The sequence below is a fragment of the Theobroma umbraticum genome, unplaced genomic scaffold (assembly GCF_002168275.2).
Source record: "Theobroma umbraticum cultivar Fairchild unplaced genomic scaffold, ASM216827v3 scaffold_81.0, whole genome shotgun sequence".
Lineage (NCBI taxonomy): Eukaryota > Viridiplantae > Streptophyta > Magnoliopsida > Malvales > Malvaceae > Theobroma > Theobroma umbraticum.
In genome coordinates, this window is record NW_018397268.1 from 2564834 (window position 1) to 2591806 (window position 26973).

The following is a 26973-nucleotide window of genomic DNA, read 5'->3' on the forward strand; positions in this document are numbered from 1 at the left end:
TTTAAAATAAAAATATAAAAATTTTGATTAAAAGTAATTAAAATATTTTTAAATTTTTAAATAATTAAAAAAATTAAAACATTATACTTTTGGTTTTTTTATTGAGAAAAATCAGAAATTAAGTTAGTTTTTGGCATGACATGGATGGAAGTTGGCTTTTTAATTAAATTCTTATTTTTTAATAGATTTTTTGTCAACTAACTCTTTGTTGATTAGATTAAGTAGAGTGTAAATAAAAACTCTTATTGACAATTAGTTTTTTCTAATACCCAAAAATTATTTTATTGATTGTTTACATGTTCTTGCCTTAACTTCTCTGCAAAAAATTAAGAAAATATAAATTTTGAATTATAGTTTTATTAATTCTATATTTATAGTTGAATATTCATTCACAGACAAATAAATAAAGAATATTTGTGTATCACAACACAAGGTCTCTTTTTGAAGAAAAATAATTAAGGGAAAAAATAAAAAGACCAAAATTCAATAGTCTTTATATACAAAATAGTTGTAATTTATGGTAATATGTAAACATGTATTATTTTTCCCTTTTGTTTTCAAAAAGAAAAGACAAAAATATTTTTAAAAAAAGAACTTGTCTTATTATAGGTTATTCAATTATTGGAATTACTAATGTTTGAACCACTAGCTTTTAAAGCACCCACATAAAGCAAACAAAATAAAATGCATAATACTTAATAATCCCGAATTAAGAAAATTCAAATAATTTTTTTTAATTTTTATTACATTTGATTAAATTTTTATATTTTTATTTTTTTCAATTAATTATTTTTAATTAAAACTTCATTTACTATTTTTATGTCATATAATATGTTAACATATCGTAATAAATGTATAACATGATAACTTGACCTGATGACATTTTTGACTCCTCTGATAATACTTTGTCAATTCTACGTAGATATAAAATGATAAAAAATAATTTAACTAACCGAGACTAATTATAGGAATTTCAATTATTATTTTATTACCCTTTCTTTTGTGCAAAGTAACAAAGTAAAAACAAAGAATGCTTACTAAGATCCACTCTGAGATGAGAAGCAAGACAGTTTTGGTAACTTGTAAGTTACAGCAACATATCCTTCTGGTTCTCACTAAAAAGAGATAAGTACACTTCAACAATGATAACAGCCATAGATTTTTCAGCCTGAAAGAATAATAATTGATCTAAGCATCCAATTCAAAACCTGAAAACAGCTGATACACTGAAAGGTCTTAGAATAAAGAAGTAACTGATTAAAAAAGACTAAAATGGATCCAAAAGATAAGAAGTGAAAGAGAGGAGAGAAAGCTCAAAGAGAAACACTAAAATCACATCACAATTATATATAGAACTTACATATCCTCCTTTTATGGTTGAAAATGACAAAAAAAAGAAAAAAGAAACTTGGCTTGGCGAAAACTTGAAATACACACTAAACTACATGGTCCATAATTCAACAGATGTCATTCAGCTACATATGATCGGGTCTACCATCATCCTCGCTAATTCCATCCCCGGCATGCCTGTGACAAAATTAAGCAGATATGACTTCAGATATTTACTGGCTAAGCATAAACTGATAGAATTTTTTTACAGTTATTTGACTAATGAATACGTGATAGGCATTCATCTTACTCCTCTGGATCTAAAATCAATCATTTATAAAACCAGTCAATGGAAAGAGATGCATTGGTCTTCATGCCAAATATCAGAACAATCTCAGTATGATGGAAGTGTCAAAAACAGAGCTTAAATGGTGATGCAGACACTTATCCAAAATTGTATGAAATGCAAATTCATTCATCCATTCTCATGATTATGGATTCTGAAGAGACACAAGGATGCCATAAAATTTTGCAACTAGTGGATGATAAAGTGGTCATAACTGTGGAAGAAAAAGAATATGTGCTGGATGCATTGCAACCACAATGCAAACTAGCCGGCAACATTCCAAGGAACAAGGTCAATACAAGTAAACTATATTAAATATTAAAAATCATGTTTATTGAGCCAAATCGCAAATTTAATTTTTCCTAGTAAACACTGAACCAGGAGGCAAGGATATTAGCAGGGTTGAGAAACAAACCGCCAAGAAGTAGTTAGATTCCTAGCTTTTCTGTCCAGTTGAAGATTTTCCAGGGCAGATGAAGCTCGAATCACATCTTCTGGGATTTCATCATTGTCATATCTCCAACTGTACTCATCTTTCCTGTAGCCAGACATGGAGGATCCTGCTCTCCTATCTAATTGGCCAAAGTTATCAGATGATGGAAACAGCAAAAAAGTAGATATGTATGAATGTTAAAATATAAATAAGATAATCACTTACCAGATGACTGAGAAACAGGAACAGGCCTATTGCATAAAATAACAAAACTAGTCAGGTTTTAGCAGCCTTGGGGGGGAAAAGAGCGAACCAAGAAAGATAACAATATGATTTCAGGAGGAGACAATAGTCCAGCACCTTCCTAATGGGGGCAAGCCACCAGCAACAGATGATGATGAGGGTCTTCTTGTGTTTCGAGACTCTAAACTAGACGAGGACTCAATTTCCTGTGGCCTCCTTCCAGTTCCCTTCGCTTGGGATAAGTTCTGACAAAACGTGATCGAAAACAGTGAGCATTATTTTTCACAACATATAAATTATATGAAGAACATTTAAAAAATGAAAGATGTCATCGCAATGTGGGATAACATTGCATCTAACACAACACCCAAAACTTGATAAAACGAATAACATCTCGTCTTCAATACAACTCAAACTCCCTTGTATAATGAAAGCAGAAAGTAAATTGCAAACAATACATGAAAATGACTAGTTCTTAACAAAGGCTCGAATTCGGACCTAGAAAACAACCCCTCAAAACCCAACTACTAGGATAAGTCTAATGTTTTTACCATTTAATATCAACCTCAGCTTCACATGTCCAATTCATCCAATTAAAGAGTTCAAGGATCCTGAGAACATTTTCTTCTCACTCAAGACAACTAGAATCTCCTTAAAACATGATGAAACCTAGTCTTTCACCTATACTTGTCACAGCCTTAAATTAGCATCATGGATTTATTTTTCTCACCACATTACACATCAATGATCATGTTCTGTGCTGAAGAGACACAAAACTTATTCCCCTAGTCTCCTGTACTTTCAACATTTATCATGGCTTTTTTCTTAGCTAGGAAGCCTTTCCTTGGTTCAATTAGGAGTTCAACCAGCATAAAGCAAAAGACAACTACATGTTTTACTATTCTGTCCTATAAGTTGATATATGCACAAACTAAATATATCCATAAGTTGACGTATGGATATCCAAGAGCACTTAATGTACTATTCTGTCCAATAAGTTGATGAATCCATGACATCAAACCACAGTTGAAACAAGGTGATACAAAAAGATTCAAATAATATTGCAAGCTACAGCTTAGCTGAAAAGAATTATCATCATTCTCAATCCAAAATGTAAGATTCCAGATAACACTGATCGCTGCTCAAAAGCAAACAAAGAACAGATGAGCTTCAGATGACGTAAACACTATAATGGCCCAAAAATCATAAGCCAAAAAATACGTGTATAGTTTGAAAATATATGCAACAAAGATTAACTAACCTCAAATTTCAAGAAGCCTTCAAGTACATCCAAAAGCAAAGGACCACTATCCCCGTTTCTGTTAAGATCATAAGCATTTTTCCCACTAAAGTCTTTCAACTCAGCTTTCCAAAAATCTTTTTGCTACAATGTAAAAGAAGAACAGATATCCAATGATTCACATGTAAGCTTCAAAAGAAAAAGAAAAGCGAAATATTGAATAAAATATTAAAGCAAAGATCAGAACTATGATACATTGAAAATTACTTGATTACCAAATTACATTCTGGCAGATAAACTTTTAGTGTGTGGTTTAGCTGCGCCCAGTCTAAGTACTCGCATATTAGTGCAGTTAACAGTCTTCCTGCATTTCACGGTGCACATTATAAAGGAGATCAGGAAAGGCAGATGTAAAAATTTTGAAGATGAAAATGAAACATTAGCATGAGTTCAAAATTTTGAAATGAACTATTTAAAAATTACACGCAAGGAACAACAATATAAAATGATGGATATGTATTCTAAAGATTACTGAGAAATAACAAACAGAATTTTTTAAAAATAAAATGTTATCTCAAGAAGCACGGAAATCAGCATCAAATCAATATGGGACTTGTTAGTTGTTACACTATGCCACTAAGCTCTATTATAACTCAAAGCACAAATAGAGTAATTTAGTTACTTTTCTCACAGAACTAAATACACTACCAACCCTAGTGGACGCAGAAACACCATTAGAGGATCAAACAATAGCCCCCAAAAAACAAGATTAACAAGCCAATAAAAGGTAGGAACACTTCTGAGGAAGAAAAAAGAAAAGGAAAACTAGATACTAGTTCATTTTTTGGCAATAAAAGAATAGTCAGCAACAAATGCAGGCTACTTTTATAACTTCCATGTAAAAATACAAAGAAAACAATGCTCAAATTTGTTGACTGACCAGAAGGAGAAGCGTGAAGTTGTTTAGCACGATCATTGCAGCTGCCCAATAATGCAGGAGGTAAACCTTCTTCTTTTTCAATTACTCGATCCTCTTCTTCTATTGCTTCAAAGACACTTGCCCTGAGTTCAGCCTAGCAAGAAAGATGGAAGAGGGACCAAAATGGTAAAACAAAAATAATTAAAGTGCCTAATTCATTTGGAAAAAGCAATATCAAGTATGTTAACATTAAAAATCCAAGTGAGAAAAGAGAAAATTAAAACCATATGAAAAACACCTTTATTAATCTGAACACTTCACAAGCAACAATTATTCAAAGATAATAACACTACTGATCTACTTCTATCCAAATAGGTAAAAGTAATACTACCACCGCATACAGAACTTAATGATGACTTCGCTAGGCACTTGTTATACCCCCCTCCCTTTTCTTCACCACACCTCGAAGCCCCAAAAGGATAAATGGAGGCGGACAAGAAAAATGATTTTCCGGGAGTCTTGTTTAAGTTCAAAAGAGAATTTGGCACTCATCACTAACTAGGCTCCACATTTCTGAAAAATCAAGACACAACTTTCTCTTCTATTTCCTTTAGAAACAGCTCACTTACAGATTTAAGAAAATAAAATGCATAAATCCCAAGTAGTAGGTACTCCGCTATCTATCACTTAAAATGACTTGCCCTTTTCCTTGGCGACTAAGTGGTGCACAAATCCCAATTTTAGCTTTCCCTCTGCAACCCCACCACTTCCCTATAATCCAATACATCCCCAGACTAAAAGCTGGAGCCAATTAAGAAGTTTTGTAGGTTATCAGTAAATGTACAAGCATTGAAGTGTACAACAATAAATAACAGAAATTCCCCATACTAAAAGCCACAGCTAATTCGAAGTTTCTAAATTGCAATCCAGCAAAATTTAAAAAAAAAAAATTCCATCTCGCTCCATACCAAAAATTCAAAATTTCCAGTATACCACATTAAACATCATTATTCCAGAAATTTCAAGTACTCCACCTCAATACATTAGCAAAAATACATAAATTTATCCATTTATCTAATTCCTCCTCCCCCCTCCCCCCCCCCCCCCCCAAAAAAAAAAACTCACACCTCAGTGCTTTGAGATCATGAATTTTAATTGGTAGGTTCGAAATTAACAGCTAAAGATCTACTCTAAAAACCCAATTCACCCCCTCAATTTATTACTAAAGCTAAAAAATTAAAAAAAAAGTTAGGTTTTTATTCTTAACACGAGATCCAAAGCCAAAAGAAGATCTCTTTACTCAACTATCTAACTTAACTTAGCCAAATTCTTCAACCCCATTTCTCTTTACTTTCACATTCTCGAGGACCAAACAAGAAATTCCAAAAAAAAAAAAAAGGAAAAAAACTGAAACTAAAGTTGAAAATTTTTTCTTACCCTGATCTTAGCTAGAACACCTTTCTTCTCTAGGGTTCGTGTAACTAGGGTTTTCAAATCCATCATCTCTCGCGTGTAATCATCCATCGCTTGTTTGTTTCCCCAGAAAATTTTCAGAAAAAATAGGAACTTTCTTTTTCTTCTTCTTTTTGTGTTCGAAGGAAAAAAAAATGAAGTTGTTTGACGCTGGTGCTGAAGATGGGTGCAGCAAATTATAATAAAAATTGATTTTTTTTTGAGGTCAGCTGGATGTGGGATCCACCGGCGGGTGAAGTATTCTCTTGGCCGTTTATTTTCTTGACATGGTCCTTTAAGACTGGATCCCACAGACAGAAAGTGAGATCTGAACCGTTCAATTTCCTGATCTGGTATAATGGGGTGGATCCCACAGGGGATTTTAAGTTTCAAATTTTATTATAATGATGCCTTTTTGAGCTCTAGTGTGTTAACAAATTGATAACAAACATAAAAAGAATTTTTTTCCTCTTAACAAATGATATGAAAAATAATCAAATTTGAAATTATTTTTACACAGTCTAATATTTAAAAAACCCTTTAAATTATTTTAAAAAATTAAAATAAATTTTTATTTTTAATTATATTTTAACAGATTTTTATATTTTTTAAAATTAAATACTTTCTTATAACAAAAGAGTTTTTTTCTTTAATCACATGAAAGCTAAATAAAAAAAATGAATTGCAGAAAGAAAAGGAGAGGTAGAAAGAGGTGGTGTGTAGTCTAGTTTTATTAATAAAACGTCAAATGTATTTTTATGTTATATTATATTGATGATATGATTATATTATATTTTTACTATACATGTCATTATTTTATATACCACATATTATAAAACACATTAATGGTAGTAGTTTTTAAAACAAATAATTTTAAAAATTATAATTATTTATCGCTTAAAATTTTTAATTTTTAAATTTATCTATTAATAAAATGATAATATTTAATTTACTGTAATATATAAATACTATACATTAACAATATATTAAATATAAACTCGTATAAGCAAATAAACTGTGAAAGGCTCGTAGCACAATTTGTGGTAACGGACCATCTGCAACAGCCCGTAAACGTGATATGGAAGGCCCAACATGGGCCAAGACCCATGATCTTAATGGATCTTGCATTGGGTAGACAGCCCGGCCCGTATACTTGCAATTTCCTCATCTCACTATATAAAAATTGTTTCAATATGCATTACCAGAGGCTTTTTTTTGGGGCTCAGTTGAAAAAAAAATCACATTATGTTTTCATATTATATATATATATATATATCAAGTAGCTACTAGGATTGCCACAAAACCATTAAATTATATTAAAAAACAATTAGTTCGTATAATTTTTATAAATTATTATTTAAAATTTTTGTAAAGAGTTGGGTGTGTATATCACGTTAATCATTTCAAATGAAGTAAGCAACGTGTTTCGATAATATATTGAAGAAATTAAAAATTTTAAAACAGTGGATGTTATATATTTTATCTAGTTAATTTTTTAAGAAAATAATTATAATTTAATAACAAAATGGTATGTTAACGAATATAATTTGATTCGATCAATTTAAAAAAATAAATAAATAAGTTGATCGATAATTAAATTGAATCTGATAAAAATATCACGACAAAGGATTAAAACCACAAATAGAATATTTCAATCTTATATTATATGGAAGAATGCAAAGGCTTTATGCTCTATTAAGATTAATTGTAGAGGACATGAGATAGAAAAATGAGACAGAAAATAGGAGCAAAAAAGGGAGCTAGATCCAAATGTGACCTTTTCATATAGATTCCAATATTGATTCTCCCTCCATTTTTAAAATACACATAACACACAGTCCCAGATCCTCCATTTTAATACCTCCATTCTCCCCCATTTCCTTCCTAACCCTAACCTTGTCGATCCGTTCCTTTTAGCTCCGATGGCACCCTTAGACCCTCACTCCTTCACCGATTCGACCCACCCTTTGACAACCCACATCGCTCTTTCCCTCTACTTCGACTTCCCTTCCGCCACCATCCACGGTGCTGCTCTCTTCACTCTCTCTTCCCCTCACTCCGGTCCACTCTCCCTCGACACGCGCTCCCTTTCTATCCACCGAGTCCTCTCCCCTTCCACCCTTTACCCTATCCCTTTCTCCCTCTCGCCTTTCTGCGACCACATCAAAGGAACCCACCTCTCCCTTTCCCTCCCAAACGACGCTGCCCTCTCTTCTTTCCTCATCACTTTCTCCACTTCCCCTTCCTCCTCCGCCCTCCAGTGGCTCTCTCCGCCGCAGACGTTCAACAAAAAACACCCTTTCGTTTACACTCAATGCCAATCCATCCACGCGCGCTCCGTTTTCCCTTGCCAAGACACCCCCGCCGCCCGCATCCGTTATTCTGCTTTTCTCAATGTTCCCCGAGAATTATCCGCTGTTATGTCCGCTCGCCACGTGGACAGGCGGTTACCGGTTTCCGGTGAAGGGTATTCGAATTTGTTACCCAATGGGTTTAATTCTTTATGGTGTTCTGAAACGAGGGTAGTCGAGGAATTTGATATGAACCAGCCGATTCCGCCTTATTTGTTTGCGTTTGCAGTTGGGGAGTTAGGATTCAGGGAAGTGGGGCCGAGGACTAGGGTTTACTCAGAGGCGGCAGATGGTGTTTTGGAGGCTGCTGCTAAGGAGTTTGCGGGGACGGAGGATATGATAAGGCAAGGGGAGAAGCTGTTTGGGGATTATGAGTGGGAGAGGTTTGATTTGCTTGTTTTGCCGCCGAGTTTTCCCTATGGTGGAATGGAGAATCCGAGGATGGTGTTTTTGACTCCAACTGTGATTAAAGGAAATGCTAGTGGGGCTCAGGTCGTGGCCCATGAGCTCGCACATAGTTGGACTGGGAATTTGATTACTAACAAGAACAATGAACATTTTTGGTTGAATGAGGTAATATGGTGGTTTTTTGTTTGTAGGTGTTTGATTTGTTTGTATATCTTTAAAATGTTGTTTTTTTGCTGTTATGAAATGGTTATGTATGGAAACTTTGATGATGTGATTGAATGTATGAAAAAAGGTTCTCTTGTTAACTGAGCTTAGTGAGGATATGGTAGGGAATAGTGACGCAGTATTAATAACTTTGCTGTTATTAAATGGTTTTGTTGTTTTTGCTATCGAAAATGGAAACACTGATGAATTGGTTGATTGTTTGCCTTTTTCTTTCAATTTCAACATCCCTTATCTTATTTACAAACTGAAAAGTTTGGAGATGGATACTGTCTTTTTACGGTAGTTACTTTGTCATGCCTGTGTCTTTGAATGTCCATGCATGCTGTAAAAGAATGATTTTTCACCTGAATGGTTTATGGTTCATCAAGCAGATATTGTTCTTGTTGATGATAAATATTTGAAGTGAGAGAGATTTGTTATCTTTGCAAGTTTGATGCAATTGATTTCACCTTATTTCTCTTTGTGGTTACAGGGATTTACAACATACGCAGAGAGGAGAATTGTTCAGGCTGTGCAGGGTGAAGACAGAGCTGTATTGAATATTGGGATTGGTTGGAGGGGCTTAAATGAGGAAATCGAGAGGTTCAAGGACAACTTGGAATTCACCAAGCTCAAAACCAATCAGGAAGGAGTGGACCCGGACACAGTTTATTCCCAAGTTCCATATGAGAAAGGTTTTCAGTTCCTATGGCGCATTGAACGTCAGGTGTGTTGTAATGTTCTTCTTATGTTTTTCATTTTTAAGTTTTCATGTTGTTTGTAAATAATCTGAGTACACCATTATGTGTTTTTCTGGATTGCTTAGATTGGAAGACCAGCCTTTGATGAATTTGTCAAGAAATATATTGCCACCTTCAAGTTCAAATCAATTGACACTGAGACATTTCTTGACTTCCTGAAAGCAAATGCCCCTGGAATAGAGAAAGAGATTGACCTGGTCTTGTGGACTGAAGGGACTGGCATCCCATCCGATGCATATGAACCGGTATCCAACCTTTACACCAAAATTGTGTCATTGGCAAATGAATTCAAACTTGGGAGGATGCCAAGGGAGGATGAAGTTGCGGATTGGCAAGGGCAGGAATGGGAGCTCTACTTAGAGAACCTGCCTAAAGTTGTAGAGGCTTCCCAGGTAGTGCTGTTTCTCTCTTAAAGCTTCTTTCTCTTCTGCTTTGTGAGATGACTTGACTGTATAATGTTTTCTTGAAATTCAGGTTATAAAATTACTTGATCTGTTATGTTCTACTTTCCTTAGCCTATGGCATATATATATGAGTTTTTAAGCTTTGGAGAACATTTAAAGAGAGATCCACTTTTCATAGTTGCAAACTTCAAGTCATTGTATTCTGACCTCTTCTCAATTGTTAGCTTATGATACTGTTTTGTGTATTATGCAGGTCTTTGCCTTGGATGCACGCTACAGGCTATCAGAATCAAATGATTATGAGGTAAAAGTGGCTTTTCTTCAACTGGCCATTTTTGCCAAGTGCAGAGATTTCTATGGTGAGGTGGAGAAAACTTTGAAGGAAGTTGGGAGGATGAAGTACCTTCGTCCACTTTATACTGCTCTAGTACAAGGTATTGGAAAAGAGGAAGAGAAGATTTTGGCCAAAAGGGTATTCGCTGAGGCTCATGACTGTTATCACCCCATAGCTCAAGGAGTTGTTGAGTCAATCTTGGCCAAGCACCTCTAGAATGGTACATAACACTATGTAATAAATAGTATATTAGAATCTTAATCAAAGATGATCGAGGCCTATAATGCTGAGATTGGAGATTTAGTGGGCATTATCGTGCCTGCTGATTTTGTTGATAGATGCTTCTTGCTTGGCTGATATGGCCTTTTAGATAATGCTTGAGAAATATATTATGCTTAAAGTTTACTGTTATGTGCTTCAACACCTGGCAAATGTTGTTTCCATTCTGATGCTTTTAACCATAATTAATCTAAAGATGGAAGGGAATCCGAAGCTTTATGACTTTACTTTAAAAGTGATACTTCTATCCTCGGTGGCTACTTTCTTTGCCAAGCTGGTGTGCTTTTATTCTTTATTCTTTCACATTTTCAATCTCGTCAGACACTTTGGATGGCAAAGATTAAGCTGGTGAGAGGCAATTACTTCTTCATTTTGTCTGCACTAGTTGTGCTCTAGTGAGCAGTGAAACTCTGTTGTGATTTGGTTTTTTTCCTGCTACTTTATACTATCAAGGGAGAGGGATTTCAGACATGAGATCTCCCATATGGAATGGAACACTAGTATAGCTATACTTAAAGCAATTCCTTTGTCACATGTTATAGGACATGTCTGATGCCATTCAATTATTTTATGCCTCTAATATTTTAACATAGCAATGTTTCTTTCCAATTTTTGTTTGGTGTAATTCATGATTTACATAAGTTTGTCCTTGAAGTTTTAGAATACTAGTTTTCCTAATACATTTTTCCATGGGTGGTTCCTTCACAATCTAAAGGTGCTGGCCTATAATAACTTGTCACAGGTATAATCTGGGATATCCTCTGAATTTCACAGCCAAGGTAAGGCATCATATCAGATGGTTTTCATTCCTCACCATGGAAGTGGCACTCTTTTGCTTTCATTAGGTTGAGAGAACTGGTGCTGGGTTTTAAAAACAGAAAACTGGGGATTTGAAAGGGAGGTTTTTTGCAGTTTTCTAGTCAGCTTCATGGGATTGGTCTGCATTTGGAATTGGACTGAGGAAATGGCATTGAGTTCATTGAAGATGAGATGTGAATCTTCTGCTCTGCAGTGCATGAGAATAAAAAGAACAATTGCTTAAATTGAAGTGGCCATCCCTTTCATCAATCTGTACACCAGCTATGGTTCCAATGAATCAATATATGAAATTTCCATCTGAGTTTGACTAGTAGTATAATTGATGAGTTGTATTTGAAAGCTCCAAATTTTTTATTATTAGCAACTTGAATCTAAATTTTCCTTTTTGAGAGCATTAAATCTCCAAAAGTTAGAAGGTATTGTGTTTTGAGAAGGTCCAGCTACTGCATGCTGGCACTGGAAAAGGATTTGATTACAGATTTTAGCTTTGAGAAGTTGCAAAATTTAAGCAAATCAAAGAGCAAAATGTAAAAAGAGGAACATGGTTTTTTACTCGTCATTTTCAAGCAATGCAAAGGGAGAAACTTGCCCATTGATTTCTGTTTGAAGAGAATAATTGACCCACCAAGTTATTTTCATAACCCCATTTGAAGCAAAGATTCTTTTCCTTCCAATTTGCTTGCTGGTAACTGTCAATTTCATATACTATGCTATCAACAATGAACATGATCTTTTTCCTTTTTAAATTCTTTTTTGGTTGTGCAAAACTTGAGCCTTAGCCTTAAACTTGATCCAGCTTTGTTTTGACTTATTCACTCTTTACAATTCAATTTGTTGCAAGGACCTGTCAGTGCAGCTCTCACTCTCTTTCCTTTTTCTGGGGCCATAGCTCTCGAAATTGCTAGAAATATAGAATGCTGAAAGTGCATGTTGTTTCCTGCCAAGGTTGTTCAACGACTTTCTTTGCAATTACATACTTGCACGACTTTCACCACCAACGTTCTGTAGTTGTTCTCTTATCAGCAAACATAATGAAGAAATGCTTTATATTCTAATTGTTGTTATGCTGTACTATTTTTTATAAATGTGTTCTACCATGAAAACTACCTTCCCTATGAATATCTGTCCCTTTCATATTTCTTGAAACAAGAGTCCCTTTTGCTTCTCAGATAGAAGGTGGAGGGAGGTGCTTGCCAGACGTTTGTTCTTATTGTTGATGACCCCAAGTTGGTGAAGTATTTTGTGGGGGTGTGGGGGGCGCCGTGGGGTTTTGTGGAGGAGTGGATTGGCCATCCCTGTTGAAATTGTGCCGTTTTGTTGGAAAGTTACTGCCAAAATATAGCAAGAATTGTTTGTGGATTCAATTTGCACTGCCTAGCTAAGAAATGATTGTAAAAGCAACCCTTTGTCGGGAAAAAAAACGACACTGTTGGCATTATGCCAATCTCGATACCCCTTTCTATAGGCCAAGCTAAGGAGGCTCCTGTTTCTCTCTTTCAGACACTCTCTATACATTCTCTTACTACACTCTTTGATATTTTCTGACTTCACTGTCAGATAGTTGAGCCAAGCTCCAGCCTTTCTAACGGCCTCTGTCTTGCAGGTATTCAGCTAAGCACAAATGTTGACTCCAGAGCCAGATTTTAGCATTAACCATTACAGATAATGGCAGTTATATTTTTAGACTTGTGTTTCAAGAAGATGCCAGCATTTGCAGGCTGCAAGTGATGCAATTTTGAGGTTACCATGGAATGATTCTTGATATGGCTGCTTCTGTGATGCTGGTGTGCTAGCCTCACCATCAAGAAGAGGTAGGCAATTGTTTGGGAGTTAATGGTGTTGGTGAAAAGCTTAATGTACAGGGTTGTTTCTACATTTCTGATCCAATTGAGGTTGGTGAGTGCTGTAACAGGGGAAGGATTTTGGGTTCCTTTGCATCTATTGATAGATGAGTAGGTGGAGGAGAGTCTCTTCAAGTCTTACTTTTATCTCTGAGACAATTTGAGGGAAGAAATTCAGCAATTAAAATGCACAAAGCATCCGTGTAAAAGTTGGTATGAGGGATCTAAACACGATATAATGCTCACTGTAAGCTCTATTTTTGATTTGGAAAAAATCTCCCCCATTAACAGATTGAAATACTTTTGACATCAATGGGAAACACAACTCTCAGTAACAAAATCATGTCTTCTACTCTCATATTCTGATACACAGCTTTTAAGTCATTCAATTAAATGAAACCTTTACTTTCTGCAGCTTGTAAGACCTTAGACGAAAACAACTAGTACTAATTGCTACATACAAATTTCAGGAACAAAACAGGTATCAATCAAAATCAGGCCTGCCTATCTCCAATCTAAATAACTTAACAGACAGCCCAAGCATCTCAAAAGATCCATTTACATGTAGATCCACGACAGAAATAGACTTCTTGAGGAGAAAACGATCAAGTTCCCCAAAATCTAGCAAGCTTAATTTATGCATACAATGATAAATGACCAAAAATACCAGAGTAAGAACCCTCAGATGAAGTAACTGAATTTTTAGCTTTACCATTCAACTTCAGTTCTAATGAAATGTCATGCATGGTACAAACAAGACCAAGATTTGCAGCAGTAACAAAACTCACTAGGAAATGCTGATCATCGTTTTATTTTTCTCTCTTCTTTACATATCGAAGCCCATGAAGTTTGAGCTACACAAAAACAGGAAGTAATTTTCTGTTATATCTCATAAATCTCACATCTTTCCATCTCCAAGATTTGAGCCAGAGATATCTAGGTTAAAAGTCCTAGTTTCTAACAACCGGGAAGTTCCATTGGGGATAAAGATGTGAGCTCCTAAGATAGAGATGCTAAAATCAAATGTAGGCACCAACAATGAGAAATGAAATAACCATAAATCCAACACACTAGAAGATGACAAAATTCAAAAGAATCACTAAATAGTTTATCTTGCAATGAGGTTCAACATCACCAATTCAAATTCCAATTTTACATTATTTTACAAAAATAAAAACATATTAGCACAATTGACGCAATTCTCTCTTTAAATACAACAAGAAGAAAAAAAAAGAGGGGTTCTTAAATTACACTTACAAGTTGAAGGACTCTCCATCCTCCACCAAGGAATCCTGAAAACCCCACTATTGCCCACTCTCCTCCTCCAGCTTCTTTACATAAGCCTGCAAAATCATTACAACATCCCTGGCTGGAGCCTGGAGTGTCCCAACAAGTCCAATAGCAGGACTCTGTAAACTTCCCAAAAGCTTAGCATAAATCTCAGCCCTGGTAGGCATATTTTCCAACTGCTTAAACTCTCCAGGCCCATAAAACTTCCCTTCAAAAACCGCCCCTGTGAAGTCATTTTCAACCTTCTTTTCCTTCTGAAACGTCCTGTAAGGCTTAATAGCATCTGGGATTTCTTCACTGTGAACAAAAAGCCAAGCATTCATGCCTTTCATGCAAGGTTTCAAGGCTTCCCAGGGAGTTCCTTCAATAGCCTTGAGAACCAAAGTATTTTTAGCTACGAGCAGCTTGGATGACTCCGGAAGTGATCTACGTAATTCCTGGAATTGCTTAACAGTGAAGCCCGTGTATTTTACAGCTGCTATAAGGTAACAGTTCTCTAATTGGCTTTTAACCCTTTCAACCGTTTCTTCCTTTTTGGTACGGGAAATGGCTGCTTTGATGGAAGGGAAAGGGGTGGTGGGTTTGAAGGAAGGGAACTTGGGTTTGGAAGAGTGTAAAAATGGGTTTGTGGGTTTCAGAGTTTGGGTTTGGGAAGGTGGAGGCTTGTATGAAGGGAAGGAAAGGAGAGTGGTTTCCATTGTAGAGAGAGAGAGAGGACGCAAGGACGGGAATGGGAGCTTTACGGGGGCTTATCCAGTTAGCAGGGTCGAGGAACTGAAACTGCAAGGGGTAGAAGCAAAATTACCTCTAAGACCTTCAGAATTTTATTTTATTTTATTTTTCCCAATATTTAGATGAATGGTTTAATACTAATCAAAAATACTTTTTAACTTATCAGAATTCACTTTACCCTTTGTTTTAGAGCAAGTTAGTTTGTTTTTCAAAATATGATTATATAAAAAATAATTTTAAAAATCAAAATCGATAAATCGATGCAATTCAAAAAATTCAATTATATGTAAAAATTTTATTAAAATAATATTGATACATAAAATTTACATTCAATCCAATTTTTATTTTTTTATTTTAAATTAAATAACTTTATTTTTATCAAATAAATTTATTGATAAAATGACATTTCTTTAATGATATCCATTAATAATAGAGAAAATTTAGATTACGATGGTTAAACAAAATATAAATTACAATTAAATCTCAATTACGAAAGAAAATCCTTTCGATCTCAATATTTTATCGTAATTGTAATGTCAAACTGGACCTGAAACATAGTATTACCAATGGTGGTATCTATGAATGCATTCAAATAAACCACAAAATTTTGTTGGGGCAATGAGCTTTGGTTCTACCAAAAATATGTTTCCAAGGACAAAATGAAGAAACACTTGGGAGAAGGGCTGATTGCTAAGAATTATACTCTCTTCTCAGAATATAGTCTACTGCCTCCTCAACAGTATCAACAACCTGCACAGCAAACAGGGAAGCCTCTAATAAGGTAAACTAAAGAAGTATGACAGATTTCTTTTCGACATCATTAAGATCGATTAGTAAACTTGCCAGGTTTGCTGGAAATTCTGCATGATTATCTTTTCCTCGGAAAACACCTGTCCTTGTCAAGATAGAAAACCAAGGATGCCCGGCCTGGAAATTAAAAGATGTTCATAAGTTTTGATCCTCAAGGCTCAAACAAAAGTATAACTGAATGGACTTCTTCTGTCTGCGAGTTTTATGCATACGATTGAGGAATTATAAGGTGTATGTAGACAAACCTGTCGTGCGCCATTGACATCAACTGAAGGATTATCACCAATCATGTAAAGTGTTTCAAAAGGATGTGATCCAGAAACTCCATTGTTCTCGGAATGATCTACGCAGGAAGATGACTGGAGTTGGCTTAATATTGCTTCGGCATTCTTGAACACAAATGGATTTGGTTTCCCATAAGATACATACTCCAGACCTTTGGGGTTGATTCTGCAAAAAGGACAAACATAGAAGTTGTAATAGACGACACAACTGTTTACAAAGAGGTTATATGTATGATCCGTCAAGTCTTTGGCCACATGGAGTTTATTGAAAGCCTGCAGGTGAAGAGATGATTCTTCAGGTCTTCTTACTGGAAATTCTACAACTTAGTTTATAAATCTAAGGATAAATATTTCACTAGATAAAAAGAATGATCTCTTAGTTTCCTGAAATGAAAAAACAGTCACACCAGAATGTACAAGTATTACTATGCCAATGTCTTAGTCACTTCCCTGACTTGGGGAGTAAACAAACAGAAAATATTCAAGAAAATTCTCTTGTCAAAATAATGGAGACGTATTTCCCTTTTCTATTGGAAAAAGGCGACGGAGTTATATACAACCCAGGGGGTGATTCAAGCTGAATTCTCAATTTGATGTGAACTATCTAATGCAATGAGACATTAACCTTACCTGTTGAAGATGCTCTCCAGTGCAATTCTAAAAGCACCCAATCCAAGACGCTCAGATGGAAAGGCAGCCTGATCAGGGTACTAGTAAGTTTAGTGCAAAATTTACTTCTCGGAAATGAGAAGTATTAAAAGAATCAAATCCTATCCCATAACACAGAGCAGAAGTTTGCTTAAGAGTTAAGGCCGAGTCAAAAGAAGTGGAAGTTCTAGTAACTACATTAAAATAGTCAATAATATAGTTATCAACATGCTTGATGCCAAGAGCACAGCATAGGCACAGGCAATTGTAGGCCTGTAACCTTATGTATTCAATCTCAAACTCTCAGGTTTACAGATATTTGTAAGCAAAAGAAAACAGGTTCTATTATGAACCCCTTGAATTCAGGATTGTTCTCTGTCCATCTGTGCATAATATGGTTCAATGCTGAGTCCCTATGAAACATTCCATGAAACTCTCTCATACACAAATGAGCACAACAACAAACCTGATATTCAAGATCATCTGCGGCAAAATATAAAGGTGGTTGGTCTCTTTTTGCATCTCCAGGAAGGCCCCCAGATCTTAAAATGTCACATAGCACCTGAAGCAATCAAGCAATCAATTTATAAGATGTTGTGGAAGGAGAAGATCATTTCTAATAGAATGTTGAGTAATTACAGTTTTTCCACTGCCACAAGTAGAGGTTACTTGCAACTTTTAGCAAAAGCACAATCCAAGTCCTCATAAAGCAAAGCAGTTCAACCTATAATCTAATCTAAAATGTGAAACTCAAAATGCCACATTGTTGCATGAAATCTACATTTTCAAATCTTAAAGCAAATGATTTCATGAAACTGTTTCACAAATTTCGGACAAGGGTATTTCATCAAGCAACGAACAAGACATTGCCATTGAAATGTTTCCAACATTTCTGTTAATGGTTTCTTTCTCTGAAGAAAAGTAAACAGAAGTGTCTAATTCAACAATTTCACAACTTGCTTTCGTTTCACATTGAATATCATGAACACCAGAATAAGTTATGGTGCAATATCAAATTAACCAACAAGAAAATCGCTTAATAAAGAGTTTGAAAGTACACCATTCAAGGAGACTTTTGGATGAGATTTGAAGATGCACATAGACTTACAGTTCTAATTCAAAAGTAGAATAAGAAATACCTGAATGTCCCTGCCCCAGTCTACAGGATCACTGACAACAAATGCTGCCTTAATCCTCTCTGAGAAAACATCATATCTTGGCACTGCTGGTGCCTTCCTATCTGACAGTGGTGCAGTTGTCCATCTCTTATATTGAGATACAGGATCAATGCTATCAAAGTAAGATGCATATTCTTCCACTGACAGAACTTTTCTAGCACCAAAATAACTTAGCTGTATATATTTCCAAAAATATTAAAAACCTATGCAATGGAAATCAGGACTTTTCCAGACCTAAACATGAAACTGAGCCCTTACTTGAAGCCATACTCAGACATCACCAAAGCAGGGTTCCCTTTCCCAGTAGCAATAATGAGTTCATTCTCAAATCTGACTTGGAAAAAACAAAAGAAAACAAATATCAGCTAACTCCACCATGAACATCTAAATAAATCAAGGCAATTGGAAAGAATTAGAGTAACGCATAGGTTGTATGTTAACTATAAGTTAATGATGTCAATATTCAAGAGAAAAGAACTCTAGAAGCAAATGAAAAGGATTCCACATTCTAGAAATTAATATAAATCTCCTTTTCAGTTAAACTGATAATGCTAAACTTGTTAAAATAGAATACCTTTCAGAAAACAAGATGATGCGCAATTCACCCAGGTCTTATCTACTACAATTAAATCAATAACAACAACCTATAATGTCTGATACAATTATGAAATCTTAAGATTTTTGGAAACTTAGCTACTCCACAGTTGATCCTCTAATCCGCATACTTTCTTCCAACACGTTATATGGAAGAGATCAAAGTCATCCTCATTGCAATTCCCAAAAGAAGCAAATGTTGATATTTACCAATCCAAAGTTAGCTTGCATAAATCCAATTACAACACCTCAAGTAACCATGATCTCATTTATTGATAATCTAGTGATAGCATGTGGTAAGTCAAAATACAATGCAGAATCATTATCTACTCACTTCTTCAATAAATTTCTAAAAGGTGAGTGACCCTGTACGACCTGCATCATAAGTAAATGTCAGCAATCCATTTTTCAACCACACAAACGTAATAAACATGGAAAACTCCACATTCATATAAAAACACCTACACTCTACCTGAGAAGGCAAAATATTTACTCCCAAAAGTTCACTTAACTCCTTAGCTCGCTTAGTTTCTGGGACACCTCCTCCTATTTAAGTCAAACAGCCATGTCATTTTACCAAAGACATAATATAATACTCCTCATACTACTCTCACATAAATATTCCATAGGTTAAATTCGGCGTTGCAGTTGGATTGCCATATAATGCTGAATAAGTTCACAGTTTTCCAACTACCAGAACACCAATGTAGACCTTTAATTATATATGTTCGGCATCATTTCATAAAATTATAGCTAAAAGAGTAAAATGGTATAATCCATGCAAATCTTTATGGTTCCATCAATATTAAAAATAAACTAGACTCAATTTAAAATGACTCACCATTTGTCAAGAACAAGTATGGAACCTTCAATTCACCTGTTGAAGAATTCATTAAAAAAAATACTATATATTAGCAATTAGTCGTACTGATCAACAGTTAGTTTTTCCTCTTTTTCTTAATTTCTTTCATTTCAAGGCAACCAAACAAATTTAAAACAGAGAAAATAAAATTCATGATAGTAAAGAAAATAAAATAAATAAAATTCTTTTATAGTACCAGAATCTCCGTACAATCTTCTCAAAGCTTGTGGAGAACCTCCAATAGGAACACGGCCACGAAGAACAACCCCGTCGATATCAAATGCAATTCCAAAATTACACCTGAAATTGGAAAAACAACCTCAATTTTCAAAATTTCTGATTCATTCTTATTTTCCATGCCTTTTCTAGGGAACCAAAAAATAAATTTAAACAAAATTTGCTTTTTTTTTCTAAAAAGTGAACCTTTGTTGGTGGTTGGAGCGAAGCTGAGACGATTGAAACAAAAGAGGAGCTCTGTTTTTTAATTGAGAAACCCTAGAAATCGTCGTTGCGTGAAATCTCATTTCCAAACCTAGCTCTCTCTCTCCTTCCTTCTCTGTAAAGTGCAAGCTCTCGTGGTCACCAGAAGCTTGAAGCCGGTGGCTCTCTCCCTCTCTCTCATCCTCCCTGGAGTTCTTGACCGTTATTTTAAGATTCATTAAACGACGTCGTTTAGTTATATTATTTCTTAACAATTGAAAATTACCAAAATAGTTGAAGTTTTTTTTTTCTTAATTTGTATTCCATTATTATTAAATTTTCAAATAGGTAAAATCCTATGTCATGTCATACGCTTAAAAAGAAATAAATAAAATGTTTAATCTCGTTTAAGATAGATTTTGAAAAGCTCACAAATATAAATATTATATGATTCATCAAATTAATTTTTTACAAGTAAAATAATAATTTGTAATAAATTAATACTTTAATAGATTCGATTTACACTAAACGTCTCAAGAAAGAAAGTAAACAAGGTGATGGGTGGTACGAGAATATGTTTGGATCGAGTGAAAAAGAATATAAGTCGAAATGTTTTAAAAGAAATATGTATGATATTTTAATTTTATATAAGATAAATGAAAAATTTTGAAAAAATTTATAAATCATGAATGTGTTATATAAAATAAATAATGATTTCGAGACACTTTCAATAAACACGATTTCATATACATAAAAATATACGTCGAATAAAAACTTATGAAAATGATTAATAAACAATACTTTTAAAATAAACAATTTTGTGTTACCATTAACTTAACCCTTGAGCGAGGACAAAGTCGTCATTTCCAGATAAATAGAACAAAATCCCCTCCATCCTGTCTGTGTCTTCTCTCAATCTCCACGCCATTGTTAAACTCTCTTTAAAACCCTATTTCCTAATCTTCCCTGCAAAATAAGAAAAGCTTCAAGCTTTCACCGATTTTTCCTTTTGATTTTAATTAGTTAATTTATTTTCTTTCCCCGATTCCCAAAACAATGCCCCCAAAGCAGCAAGCGAAATCGAAAGCCGATGTGGCGAAGAAGCAAAAAATCGTAGAAGACAAAACCTTCGGTCTGAAGAACAAAAACAAAAGCAAAAACGTTCAGAAATATGTCCAAACCCTCCAGCAAGCGGTTCAACCCAAACCCGACCCGTCTAAAGTCGCCGCTAAGGTACCCTTCTCTTTATTTTTTTTAAAAGTTTTTTTTTAAATTAAATTCTCCTTGTTTGTTTTGCAAAATTTTAACCATAAAATTTATGATTTTAGTTTTATATGGTATAATTGCTTGTTTGAAGATTGAATATTGAAGTAAATATTAGTAGTAGCGCATTTTAGTTAATGGTTTCATCTTTAATAAATGTAGTTCTGGTTTTTTAGTATTTGTGTTTTATTTATTAGCAACTTTCAAGGAAGTAAAATGTAAGTAGGAAAAACAATAATGAAATCAATTCTGAATAATTAATGTTATTATAATTGTAATGTAAGGATTTTGAAAGTGGGTATATTTGGATGGAAATTTGTTAGCTATGATTAGAGAAAAGCTTGGAAATTTAGTTAGGAGGTTGTGCTTGGTGGAATAAAAAATTAGCTCAGATTTTTTTCTTCCTTTTTGATTTAGGAAAAAGAATTAGCTGATAGTTATAGTAACTGGGTTACTCCTTTTATGGATGTTGTGAGCAGAAAAAGAAAGAGGAAGAGAAAGCAAGAGAGAAAGAGTTGAATGATTTGTTCAAAATTGCTGTTACCCAACCAAAAGTACCACTAGGTATGTATGATGTTTTTTTCCGAACTGAGTTATTTGTTGTTTATATGTTTCATATTTAAACACTGGGTTGGCTTTGTTGATAATGGAAGTTGCATGTTGAATAGGTGTGGATCCCAAGTCCATAGTGTGTGAATTTTTTAAAGTGGGACAATGTATGAAGGGTTTTAAGTGCAAGTTTTCACACGATTTGAACGTTCAGCGGAAGGGTGAGAAGATTGATATTTACAGTGACAAGCGTGATCAAGGTAATTGATACTGATAGACATTCAGTTATTATGCAATATTTTGACTCTTCTTTCTTGTTTGTTTTTTCGTTTCTCTTTTTCTGTATCAATGGGATTTTGATTTTTTTTGCGGTGATTTTGTCTTAAGAAACGATGGAGGACTGGGACCAGGAGACACTGGAGAAGGTTGTGGAATCAAAAAAAACAGAGTATAACCAGAATAAGCCTACTGAGATTGTATGTAATTTTTTTCCTGCTCAATCTATTCTTGTCATACAATGCTGATGGTCTTTTGGCTAATCATATCTTGACATTTACAGTTTCTGCTCTGCTTTGTCTTTTTCCCCATGATGAAGGATAGCAATGAAAGAATGATTTTGGAGGCTAAGAATTAGTGTGACTAAGGGCAAAAACGTAGAAGGTAGAAAATTATGTTGGCAATTAGGTTTTGTCAAGTGGGCTCAGATTTTTATACTAATTATGATCATTAGGTGTTAATTTTAATTTTGGCTGATAAGGATTTGCTGATTTCAATAGGAAGAATGAAAAGTAGATCTTCCAGATCATTCTTGGAGCTTAATAGGCTTAGGTGACGTTCAGCCGTTAATCTGCCCAAGCCATTCTTAACAAATTACATTTTGTCTACTGTTCTTCAATAAGATTCATTCTTTGTGATCTGATTACTACTTTCTGCAGTTATATATGTAACAATGTATCATTATTTGTTGACGGTTTATGATACCTCTGTGCAGGTTTGCAAATACTTTCTGGAAGCTGTGGAAAAGAAACAGTATGGTTGGTTCTGGGCATGCCCAAATGGTGGCAAAGATTGTCACTACAGGCATGCTCTTCCTCCAGGATATGTTTTGAAGTCTCAGATGAAGACACTTTTGGAGGAAGAGAGTGAGAAGATTTCTATTGAGGAAGAGATTGAAAACCAGGTAAAAAAATCATATTTAAGTTTGCCAAGTCGTAGTTTGCTTCTATTTTTTATGTATCACAACTCACAATGGCCATTTAGTTTCCTTTTTCCTTCTTCTCTCAATAAATGGACCATTCTAGCTTATATGTGCAAATATTTTCTTGTTTTCTGTGCTCGTATTCGTTCTTGTTCTAATTGTTTGTCTGTTTATTTCAGCGCTCTAAAGTAACAGCATCCACTCCGATGACTCCTGAGCTATTTATGCAATGGAAGACGAAAAAGATGGAAGAAAGAGAAGCTGGTTTGGCGGCACAACGAGCAGAGAGGGCTAAGAATGATCGCATGAGGTATTATCTTCCTGCAGGTTGCTCTGTATTAAAAATATTGCATTGGAATGTTATTATATATTTGTTCGTCTATTTCAGTGGCCGTGAGTTGTTTCTCTTGGATGCAAGTTTGTTTGTGGATGATGCTGAGGCATATGAGGAATACCAGAGAGAAGAACCTGAGGTTGTTGAGCAGAAGGTAATTCTTCTACTATTAATTTTCAGTATCATTGACAACTCTCTGGCAGTTGGAAACTTGTTTTCCTGGTGATTCAACATCCTTCTTCCCTCCCCCCACTCACCACAAACAAACAGAAAAAAGAAAAGCGAAAAAGGCCTTCTTATTCCCCCATGGGTTAAATTTTCTGATTCCAACTTACAGCAATCTGGAGCCTCAAGTTTGTATTTGAGTCTTCCTTATAACATTTTTTTACTTTGATATCAGCTCACTTTTCCTTTTTGGTTGGCATGCATTGACCATTACATGAATGCTTCCTCTGATCTCTATCAATTTTTTTTCCTAAAAGTGTTGGGCTGTCCACTCATGCATGTCTTTATCTCTAGCTTTTTCGATCACCTACCTTCTCCTCGGCGTTCTATGTACCTGCTTGCTTTGGAACAGAACAGAAGAGCATGCATCATGGATGTTTTCATGTGTACATGCGTAGTCATTAATTACCATGGGATGTTACTTGTAGAGTGGAGTACTGGAGTTATCATGTTTCACAGTGTAGTGCCTCATATTGAAATCTTGGATACCCTTTAGTATTTCATACATACTCTAACCATACATTGGCAGTAGGACTTTGAACAGAAAAAAATTAAACTGCTTCACATCCTACATGGTTGAACAGCAAATCAAAAACAAGCTCCACTCATCTGGCATGAAGTCAGTAGTGGGCTATGCATGTATTGGTTATTGGTGCCCTCCACTTTGATGTTCTTTGGATTTTGGAAATGCTTGAGAACACGGATTGGAACAGAATATGTTATTTATCGGATCTGCAAACTTAGAATTTGAACTGATAACACTGCTATTTCGATCATCTGATTTACAGTGGGTAGAAACTCATAGTATATGGGGGTTTTCTTCTGTTAAGCATCATGACAACTTAAAATACATCTTATTTATGCTTTCTTAGCTCATTTTCATTGTCTTCAATTTCAGGTCAAGGATGATTCAACAGCAGCTGGGCCAAGTAATGCAACTAGTGCAGTTGCTGATTCTGATGACATCCTTCTTGATGATGAAGATGATGAGCTTGATATGGATGAGCTAAATGAGCTTGAAGCTAGTTTGTCCAGAACATCTATTCAAATTGAGGAGCCTGGTATTCCAGCGTCATCTTGAAATGATAAACATGTGGTAAAGATCCTTAAGATTCTTGAAGGATTAAGATTTTGTAACCTAGCTTTTAACCAGCAATGGAAAATATTTTTGTTTGAACCTGGAAAGTGTTCTGTTGCGCACCTTTTCTGCTCTTTAATGTGGCAGTGTCAAGTTTTGCTTCTTGAGCCTCTTCTTGATTAATATATGGTGATCTTTAGCAGAAAACTTAGTTAAGCTTCATAATCCAGTCATTGGGCTATAGTGGCCAACTTGTCTATCCCATTATTGGAGCTTTTCTTGCATGATATAGTTCAATCAAAGGCTATAAACACTCTCACTTGAAAGTATAAGTTTTTGCTACTACACTGACTGAAATGGTTTCATGAAGAATTGCCTCTTATTGAATCTGATACCACAGATAATCAAATCTTAGGCTTTTGAGTTATGACACAATGTGCACCACCCAATCTTTGTTGATGGGCTACCTCCATCCGCATTGAACTAATAAGACTTGATAATCCAACAAAAGCCACGAAGTTAATGTTCTTTTTTCTTCTCTTTTTCCATAATCTCTTTCTTCATTCCTCCCTGCTTCAATCTGATAACTCAGAACAATTTGAACTCCGAGGGAATCTTATCTTCTTTTTTTTTTTGTCTCTATTTGGATTTTTGGACCCATGGTTTTGGTAGTGTAAGGGATGAGAGTGTAATTTTGACTGAAAACTTGTTTTGATACATTGAGAGACTTCAATCCCCTCATGAATTCCTATTTCTTGTCTAACCCTTTCAAAATTTCAAGGTGAAAGAAATGCAAGGAATAAGCAAAACATGACAATGAGGCAAGAGCAAATCCCAAAACCAAAGTTCTCCACTTCTACTTTTGAGTGCATGTCCATTCATTTGACACAACATTAGAGCCTAGAAGTACTGACAAATCAAATTTAAAGATAAGATCAAGACTACCTAACCTTGTTATTTTGTTTCTCACTTTATGCACATGTTTTTTATTACTTTCATGATTACAATTTGTAGAACACTCAATTAGTCAATTCATTGAAATCAGTACATTTTCCTTCTTTCAAATGAGATAATATAAGCTTTTTTTCCTCTTATGACTAGGCCTAATTGAAGAGTAAGGCATCTTCCTCTTAAACCCTACCTTGGGATTTGTATTTTACCCTCTAAAAAGAGGTAAAACAATCATTTGGTCAAGTTTGAATTGTTCTCTTCACAAGTGGTTTCTTGTCAGATTACAAGGAAGTTTGCAGCAAGCAACAAGGGGTCTCATTAAGAAATGGAGTTTGATCTTAAATTTCAGTAGAGCCATTAACACATTTGTTTTTAAATCTTTAATTATATTAAAAAAATCCATCATATCGAAATAAATCTTTTAGTATATTAAAAAAATTTGTCGCATTGAAGCATTTGAGTTAATGATATATGTACGTATTTTCCAATCAAATCAAAATTAAAACTCATATCTTGATAAATTATATTAAGAGAACAAAACAAAATATTAAAAAATTAATTAAAATATGTTATAACTAATCATTTAACCTCTTATTAAACTTTAAAATTACTGAGACGGACTGAACCTTTAACTAAAACCTATGACCTTTCGGTGAGTCTTAGAAAGAAGTTGTAACCTTGTTGATAGGATCCTAGTGTTATTCCCTAGAATTTGAGTCAAGGAGACATGGCCATGTGACAAATACAAAGAACATTCCACAGCTTTCTTTCTGGTAAAATTCCACAGCTTTGATTAATCAATTCAAGGACCCCATCACATTCCTCAACGTGTTGTATTTGACTATATGTTTTTTGTTCACGTCTTGACAGTCTAAACGTTTGAAAAAATTACCAAAAACAACAGACTAGACATATAATTGGTTGATTAAGGATGTTGATAATTATCTATAATAAAATTCCATGGCAAAATCCAGATCAAAATGAAGACAGACAATAGATTTTTCTAAGTATTTATTGGCTAAGTAAATATACCCCGAAGATCTTATCTTCAATGTAAAGATATATTGCTAGCATTTTAGGACAAGTGTTTTCAAATGCATAGGGAGTTTGAATTGTATGGATAGGGAAGAATCCATGGGGAAGAAAGGATAAAGGTAGAACTCAACCAACAACAAAAACTAAAAGACAGAACAT

General features: G+C 34.7%; 5 protein-coding genes across 7 annotated transcripts; 2 read left to right on the plus strand and 3 right to left on the minus strand.

Moving 5' to 3' along the window:
• Positions 1-1159: 1159 nt before the first annotated feature.
• LOC110425581 (protein TONNEAU 1a-like) lies at positions 1160-6154 on the minus strand. The gene is made up of 8 exons (XM_021440492.2): positions 5948-6154; positions 4532-4664; positions 3867-3955; positions 3613-3735; positions 2469-2596; positions 2334-2359; positions 2091-2247; positions 1160-1527 (listed from the first exon to the last, which is right to left on the minus strand). Exons 1-8 carry the CDS (start codon positions 6032-6034, stop codon positions 1476-1478), a joined length of 795 nt encoding a protein of 264 aa, XP_021296167.1. The 5' UTR covers positions 6035-6154; the 3' UTR covers positions 1160-1475.
• Positions 6155-7677: 1523 nt separating this feature from the next.
• On the plus strand, positions 7678-11921 carry LOC110425579 (peptidase M1 family protein). 3 transcript variants are annotated; one of them, XM_021440491.2, is made up of 6 exons: positions 7678-8886; positions 9419-9652; positions 9752-10078; positions 10344-10644; positions 11446-11482; positions 11616-11921. In XM_021440491.2, exons 1-4 carry the CDS (start codon positions 7885-7887, stop codon positions 10638-10640), a joined length of 1860 nt encoding a protein of 619 aa, XP_021296166.1. In that variant the 5' UTR covers positions 7678-7884; the 3' UTR covers positions 10641-10644; positions 11446-11482; positions 11616-11921. The 3 variants fall into 3 exon arrangements, with proteins under 3 accessions (XP_021296166.1, XP_021296164.1, XP_021296163.1); XM_021440489.2 differs by having other exon boundaries at positions 11446-11921; XM_021440488.2 differs by lacking the exons at positions 11446-11482; positions 11616-11921 and having other exon boundaries at positions 10344-10938.
• Positions 11922-14441: 2520 nt separating this feature from the next.
• On the minus strand, positions 14442-15428 carry EMB3136 (Ribosomal protein L10 family protein). Its single transcript, XM_021440188.2, has one exon. It carries the CDS (start codon positions 15349-15351, stop codon positions 14668-14670), a length of 684 nt encoding a protein of 227 aa, XP_021295863.1. The 5' UTR covers positions 15352-15428; the 3' UTR covers positions 14442-14667.
• A 411-nt stretch (positions 15429-15839) lies between these two features.
• On the minus strand, positions 15840-20388 carry LOC110425106 (mitochondrial hydrolase YKR070W-like). Its single transcript, XM_021439911.1, has 12 exons — positions 20185-20388; positions 19958-20061; positions 19741-19776; positions 19372-19445; positions 19234-19274; positions 18564-18635; positions 18267-18459; positions 17594-17689; positions 17110-17177; positions 16441-16645; positions 16229-16312; positions 15840-16135 (listed from the first exon to the last, which is right to left on the minus strand). The coding sequence occupies exons 1-12, from the start codon at positions 20283-20285 to the stop codon at positions 16076-16078; spliced, it is 1134 nt and encodes a 377-aa protein (XP_021295586.1). The 5' UTR covers positions 20286-20388; the 3' UTR covers positions 15840-16075.
• Positions 20389-21096: 708 nt separating this feature from the next.
• Positions 21097-24998, plus strand: LOC110425211 (zinc finger CCCH domain-containing protein 11-like). Its single transcript, XM_021440047.1, has 8 exons — positions 21097-21414; positions 21924-22008; positions 22113-22253; positions 22381-22469; positions 22985-23173; positions 23371-23501; positions 23580-23679; positions 24649-24998. The coding sequence occupies exons 1-8, from the start codon at positions 21238-21240 to the stop codon at positions 24829-24831; spliced, it is 1095 nt and encodes a 364-aa protein (XP_021295722.1). The 5' UTR covers positions 21097-21237; the 3' UTR covers positions 24832-24998.
• The last annotated feature ends 1975 nt before the right edge of the window (positions 24999-26973 follow it).